Raw genomic sequence first — 7147 nt, forward strand, 5'->3', positions numbered from 1 at the left:
AACAGAAATAAAAGTACAATTGAATATCAAATTAAAGAGCAGGTCAGGAAGAGTAAGACCTTCCAATCAAGACTCACCTGCATTAGAGGCATTTCCTGCGGTGGCCGCTAGGCGGGAGAGAATAGATCTCTCGGACATCTGGAGGCGCTGCGCCACGGGTGGGATGCGGGCCAGGGTGGCTGGCAACCGGGACACATCGCTCTTCATGTCCGAGAGCAGCTCTTCGAGCTGGTTGAGCACCTTGTGCAGAACAGCGTTTGCCGGCTTGTTACCCGCCAGCGATTCCTTGCTCAGATGCTGATGCGACTCAGCCAGGCATTCGACCTCAGCGAAACGGGCGTTTAGCGACATAGCCGGGTGGCTGGGGTCCTGGGCGAGATTAAGGTAGGCCGCTCGCCGCAGCTGCTCTTCAATGACCAGCGCCTGCTCCAGCAGCTTAAAACGCCGGGCGAGGAACTTGTTTTTGATTTCCAAAAAGTTGCCCTTGCCAACGTCCATCTTGAAGGGTTCGTTAATGATCGCGAAGCGGATGTCGTTTTGGATATCCTGCCAACGGCCATAACCATGGGTCACAATTCCGGCCAACAGCCAGTAGTCGTGGCGACGGTGCCAGATCTCGTATTCTCTGCCAGGAACGGCAGCCTTCTCCTCGTTGAGCCACAGAGTGTGCAATTCGGTGAATCCGCCGTCGGCGATGTTGAACATGAATTTGCGCTTTAGGACCTCCAAGCTGTCCTCCACTCCTTTGCCAGTGGCTCCAGTTGCAGTGGCAGCAGCAGCTGCGACCGCCTTCTGATCCTTGGGTGAACTGGCACTGGGCTTTTCTAGCTCACCGTCCTCCTTGACAATCATCACATCGTCATCGTCGTCGTCAATCACCGTAGTCGGTGGTATTGGCTTCTTCTCCTCCACTTTCTCTTTTTCCTTATCTTCGGTCTGGGGCTCCTCCTTTACCTCCAGGTCCTTGGCCTCTTCCTTGGGCTCTGTCTTAGCCACCTCGGGTTTGACCTCCGTGTCGCTGGGCTTTGTGTCGCCGGATGCTTCGTCCACCGGATTCTCCTGCTTCACATCCCCGGGCTTCTTATCCTCCTCAGCCTCTTGTTCTTGTTTCACCTCGCCCTTCTCGGCCGGGATCTTATCCTTCTCCTTTTCAGAGTCCTTGTCCTTGTCCTCACCTTTCTCCGAGGCTGGTGCCGGACTAGGTGCGGCGCTGGTGGCTGGAGTGACGCTATTGCTGGTAGTAGCGCTCTTGTCGACATTTCCACCGGCAGGCGGAGCTTCGAGTGCCGCCACATCCTGCTTCAGGGCTGATCGTACAGGCTCGCACGGCTTGAGGATGAGCTCCGGCATGCTGTAGTATCCGTTAATATGCTCGAATTCCTGTACCTTCTTGCGAATAAGCGACATCACACCGATGCGGGTGAGCACGTGCTGGCGGGATAGTCCTTCGCGCGGCACACCATCGGCAAAGGTCTCCGCATTGTCTGCTCCCGGCTCGCAAAGATGCCGCATAAATAGAGAAACATACGCCTTGAAATTGCGCTCCGATTTGCCACGCAAATCCCGTACCAGCCACTGTGAATTGAAGGCATCCTGCGGCGGCATTCCGTACCGCATAATGGCATTGAGGAAGCTCTTGCGTTGACGGGCATTAAAACCGAGCACCTCGATGTTTCCACCCACGCGGGCCAAAAGTGGAGGCAATGGACGATCGTCGCGACGCTCCAATCGCCGCTTGGCCTTTCTCTCGCCGCCGTTCTGGTCATCGAAGTCATCGTCGCCGCCATCCTCATCGGAACCAGCTGAATACTCAGAGTTATACTCGCTGCCGTTGTCCTGCCAGTTGGAATCATCCCGCGTGGTATCTGCAGCCACAACGCCGCCGTCTGTGTAGTTGACCTGTTTGCGGACGCGCTTGCCCTTGCCCAGGCTGCGACCCACATCTTCCTGATGCTGCTCATAGTGATGGCGCAGCAGCTTCACCCAATACGCCGGATCAGAGTTTTCGGCATCTTGTTTGATAATCTCCGTCTCTTCTTCTTCCTCCTCTTCTTTGGTGGCGTACGAAGCCACCTTAAAAGAGGACAGATACTCGTTGGCCCAGGACTCCTTCTCCTCGATACCGCGGTTGGTTCTGTCCAGCAGCTCGGCCACCGCCTTGTCGTCGTAGTGGATAGCCTCCTCCTTGTCGTCCTCTTTGAACAGATCCTCGGTACCGAAACGAAGGATATCGTCCAGTTCTTGTTTTGTAAAGTTTGCGCCTTTACCGCCCATTCCCGGGCGGACCACAAGATGAGTCAACATCATCTTTCGCTTGGCCACCTGGGTAACGCGCTCCTCCACAGAATTTCGAGTCACAAATCGATAGATCATCACCTTGTTAGCCTGGCCGATACGGTGAGCGCGTGAGAAGGCCTGAATATCGTTGTGGGGATTCCAATCGGAATCGTAAATTATAACAGTGTCGGCCGTGGCCAAATTTATACCCAATCCGCCAGCTCGAGTACTGAGCAAGAAGACAAACTGCTGAGCTCCGGGGGCATTGAATCTATCAATGGCTTCCTGACGCAATGTTCCTGTGATTCCACCGTCAATTCGCTCGTACTTGTACTGCTCGCCTTCAAGGAAGTCCTCGAGAATGTCTAACATCTTGGTCATCTGGGAGAAAATCAACACACGATGGTTTTGCGACTTCAGCTGCTTAAGCATCTTGGATAGCAGGACCAGCTTGCCAGCGGCCTTGGTCAGCGAGTTAATCTCGTAGAGACCACCGGCAGAAGTGGTTGCTTCCTCTGCGGCCGAGGGGAAGAGATACGGATGGTTGCAGCACTTCTTCAAATCCATCATAATGTTGATCAGTGAGCAAGAACCACCACCGCTCTTCGAATTCAAAGCCTCGTAGTTCTTGGTCAAGATAAACTTGTAGAACTTCTTCTGCATGGCAGACAGCTCGACACGCACAATGAACTCGGACTTGGAGGGCATGTTCTTCAGCACATCCGTCTTCAAACGACGCAGCATGTGCGGTCCGAGCATCTCGTGTAGACGTTTAACCTGCTCCTCCTTCGAAACGTCAGCAAATTCGCCTTGGAAGGCCTGCAGATCGTTGAACTTGTCGCGGCTCAAGAAGTTAAGCAGATGGAACAACTCCTCGAGATTGTTTTGCAGCGGTGTTCCAGTTAGCAGAAGCTTGTAGGCAATGGTGTAGCTGTTCAAGATACGGAAGAACTTGCTCTGGTTGCTCTTCAACCGATGGGCCTCGTCCACCACGAGCACCGCCCAGTCAATGCTGCCTAGACAAGCAGCGTCCATGGAGATCAGCTCGTAGCTAGTCAGCAGTACATTAAATTTATACTGGGTGGTTCGCAAACGCGAAACCTTGCTCCCACGAATGGCGCCCTCCTCGAAGCTCAACTCGTTCTCCCGTATAACTGCTCTCGAGTCCTTATCGCCAATATACGTGATACAGTAAAAGTCCGGAGCCCACAGCTCAAACTCACGCTCCCAATTCACTAGCGTCGAGAGTGGCACGGCCACGAGGAAGGGGCCGCGGCAATGACCCTCCTTGTACAAAGAGTACAAGAAAGTGACCGTCTGAATGGTCTTACCCAGACCCATCTCGTCAGCCAGGATGGTGTCTATGCCCTGGCCCCAGCTGTAGCGCAACCAGTTGATACCCTCGATCTGGTAGGGATGCAACTGCATGCCGGTGCCCTCCAAGAAACCCGGCTGATCCTCGTACTTCTTCTTCAGATCAGTAGTTGGCTTTTCCGGCGGCGGTGTGTAATGCTTGACCGGGCGATCCTCGTCGTCCTCCACCTTGAGCTTGGACTTGCGACCCTTCTTGCTCTTTTTGCTGCGGGACTGAGTGGTCTCCGAGGTGCAAACCGCACGCAGATCCTGATAGTAATCGATGGCTTGTCGCAGGCCCTGGATGTCATCGCCCTCTTCCTCCCATGTGGACTTGTCATATGGCAACTCGCGCCACTTCACCAGATACATGGTGCTGCCATCTCTTGCGGTACGATGGTTGATTACGCGCTGAACAATGAGCCACTCCGGCTTGACGCCATTCTTGTAGAAGCGCTCCTCCAGCACTTCGGCGTCATCGTTGGTCTTCATGCCAACCTTGTCCTTGTGTCGCTGAATACGCTTGAAACGGGTGTCCGCCTCATCCAGCGACTCCTCGAACTTGGGCGGTTCTTCCATGTCGTACTTCCGCTGGAACGAACGAATCATGAGCGGATGATGGACGTCCAGTTGGACCTCTGGCACCCATTCGCAGTGCCAGTAGGACATGTTGTGCCACTTGATAAAGTACTCTCGCACCCGAGAGTTACTGTTCTTTGATCCCTTCGAGGTGGAGGGACCGTCGTCATTGCTACGCTGTGCCCATCGCCAGGTGATGATCTTCTCAGCCTTGCCAGTAAGCGGAGGGCAACTGCAACGAGGACAGCGCCAATCGCCATCGGGTATAGTGTCCAGTGGCGGATTCAAGCAGAACGTGTGATAGGCAGAGGGACAGGAGTCGCAGCACAGCAACTCGCCTCCATCCTTGCACACGCGGCAGAACTCCTGGTGCTCATCATCGTCCTCTTCCTCAGCAGCACCTCCGTCAGCCTCGCAGTGGGGACATGACCACTTGCCCTCTGGCGGTTCATCCAGCTCTGGCTCCAGACACACCAAGTGATATGCCCGAGGGCAGGTGTCGCACAGGATGATCTCACCTCCTTGTTGGCACACCTCGCAGTAGTCCTGGTGCTCATGCTCACCATCTTCGCCCTCCGGGAAGTTCTTCGTTTTCTTGAGTTTATTCTTCTTCTTGAACTTGTTACCGATCTTGGTCTTGGCCTTCTTGCGCACCACCGGAGCTCCTGATCCATCGTCCTGGGCAGCAGGTGCCGAGTTGTCCGCCTTGGTGGAGGCAGGAGTCTCCTTTTCATCGGCACTGTCATCCGATTTCTGGAGCATCCGTTCGAACTCAAGATCCGAATCGCGTTCCGATGCACCGCTAGCATCTTGCTCCTCATCCGAACTATCGCGCTTGCGCTTGCCGAGCAGCTTGATCTTTAGAGTGGGCACCTTGCCGGAAGGGCGACGTCCCTTCTTGCCACGTCCACTGCGCTTTCGACGCGGCTTCTTCTCCTCCTCCTCCTCTTCTTCCTCCTCCTCAACGGCCTCCTCGTAAATGTCGTCCGGTTTTTCGTTGCGCGAGGAACGCGATGATCGAGGTTCTTCCGGCTCATCGCCTGCCACACTGCGCGCCTGGCCAGCGGATGCACCGGAGCCGGCGGCACCACCCTCCTGCTGGATGTGCGGATTGCTCTCGCAGAACTCACGCCACTTGGCTGCCACCAGCATCATTAGTTTGGGTGCCGCAATCTTGGGGTTCTCCTTCTGAAGAATCGGACGAACATGCTGCATGAAAGCCTTGTAGGTGGTCAAGCTCTGCAGCTCCTCCTCACTGTATTCGATCTCCACATCGCAGACGCTAAAGGCCGAGCACACGTCTTCCACAGATGGCATTCCTGAAATGCGTGAAAAAATCGGTATGAATGACTACCTTTTTACCTACTTTTAATCCTTTTTCTTACCGGATGATGCCGACTCCTTTTCCTTGGCGGCCTGTTTCTCCTCCTTGCGCTTCCGGCCGCGCTTGGAGGTGCTGGGGTACTCCACCTCCTCATCGTGCTGGACAAAGTCGCTGTCCTCCTCGCTCTCATTCTTCTTGCGCTTCTTCTTCTTGCGGCCCTTCTCCTCGCCCTTCCTGGTCTTGCGCTTCTTGCCCTTCTTCTTCCTGCGACTGTCCTCCGGATCGTAGTCGTCGTCCTCGTCATTCTGCTGGGTATTTAAGGAGTACATCTATATACCATACTTCTTATAGGAACTTATAGAAATACTTACATTCGGCTTCAGAGGCGCGTCGGAATCGTTGGACAGCTCCGCCGCAGGTGCATTGTCCTCCTGAGCCTCTTCTTCTTCTAAAGTGGTTAGAGGATTAGGGAATAGATTTGATTAGTGATATCCCAATATATAGATCGCTTTGGAAAGCGACCTGGATTTACCGTGAGTCATGTTCAAGGAGCTTCAATCGATGATTGGTGGGCAAAAGATGGCGGAAACAACAATCAAAATGAAACCAACAGAGAAAAACATATTTTTTCCGATTCAATATTTTATTTGATTCTATTTTTTGCTTTTTTTGTCAAGTTTTTTCATCTTTCTTCTTTTGTTGTTTGTGGTCTTAATAATTACTAGTATATAACAATATCTCTTTTTTTGTAAGATTTTTCATTCTGCTGGTCTTGTCAGCGGTTTTGCTCTTAGGATGTACAATAATAATAATAATATTTTTCTCATGTCTCTTGATCTGGTTTACTCTTCTTCTATTCTCGGCTTACACAATCATTAATCGTTAATAAGTTCCTTTTTTCAATTGCTGTGTTAGTTCTCGAGTGTGTTGGTGTGTGTGCCTGGGGTGTTTGTTGTGTTTGGTGTGTGAGTTTTGTGGGCGTATTCATGTATGAGGGCGTGGCATTTATATAAAACTAGTAAGTTTCTTTTGTTGCTTATCAAATGTCAATGTTATATATATATATATATATATACATATATATATTTTGTATATATTTAGTGTTTTTTTTTCTTTGTTTGTTGCTTGTATATAAATTGTATATATGTTTTTGTTTTCTGTTGTAATTGCTACGAATCGATTTTAAACGCTTGATTTTTGCAACTTGATCTCAATGTTTCATTTGATTTTCCCTTTCGTCTGTTTTTCATCCCCTACTACTTAAATATCATATATAAAAAATATTGCAACGAAATAGCTAAAATTTCATGGTTTTCCTCAATTTCGTGTTAGTTCTTAAACTTCTTGGTTTAGTTTTACATTTGTTTCGTTTCATCTTCCTCCTATATCTTTATCATTTTGGACACTAGAGTTTCAGCAAATAATTTGATAATTATCAAGCGACTTTATTCATCTCTCCTTTCAGTTTTATTTAGTTCGATATTATTATTTTACTTAAGGAAGCTTTCGTAACACGCTTAGAGTTGTCCTAAAACTAAAAGCAAACAACTTAAGGGGTCGCCATAGCTGTGATACAACCATTAAGTATATCATTTCTATTAGTCCTCTCATAGT

The 7147-nt window shown here is 50.7% G+C and overlaps 1 protein-coding gene across 2 annotated transcripts in view; it reads right to left on the reverse strand.

The window, feature by feature from the left end:
- Positions 1-7147, reverse strand: part of LOC6545756 (chromodomain-helicase-DNA-binding protein Mi-2 homolog) — a 28323-nt gene that overhangs the window by 498 nt on the left and 20678 nt on the right. Inside the window, exons 2-4 of one of the 2 annotated variants that reach the window (XM_001973364.3) lie at positions 5905-5981; positions 5595-5838; positions 78-5528 (exon numbers count right to left, since the gene is read on the reverse strand). In XM_001973364.3, coding sequence (XP_001973400.2) covers positions 78-5528; positions 5595-5838; positions 5905-5981 — 5772 coding nt within the window. Of the gene's footprint in view, positions 1-77; positions 5529-5594; positions 5842-5904; positions 5982-7147 lie in introns of both variants that reach the window. The other variant, XM_026978150.1, reaches the window with a different exon arrangement.

The sequence above is a fragment of the Drosophila erecta genome, unplaced genomic scaffold, assembly GCF_003286155.1.
Source record: "Drosophila erecta strain 14021-0224.00,06,07 unplaced genomic scaffold, DereRS2 tig00000021-arrow-pilon, whole genome shotgun sequence".
NCBI classification, from domain to species: Eukaryota; Metazoa; Arthropoda; class Insecta; order Diptera; family Drosophilidae; genus Drosophila; species Drosophila erecta.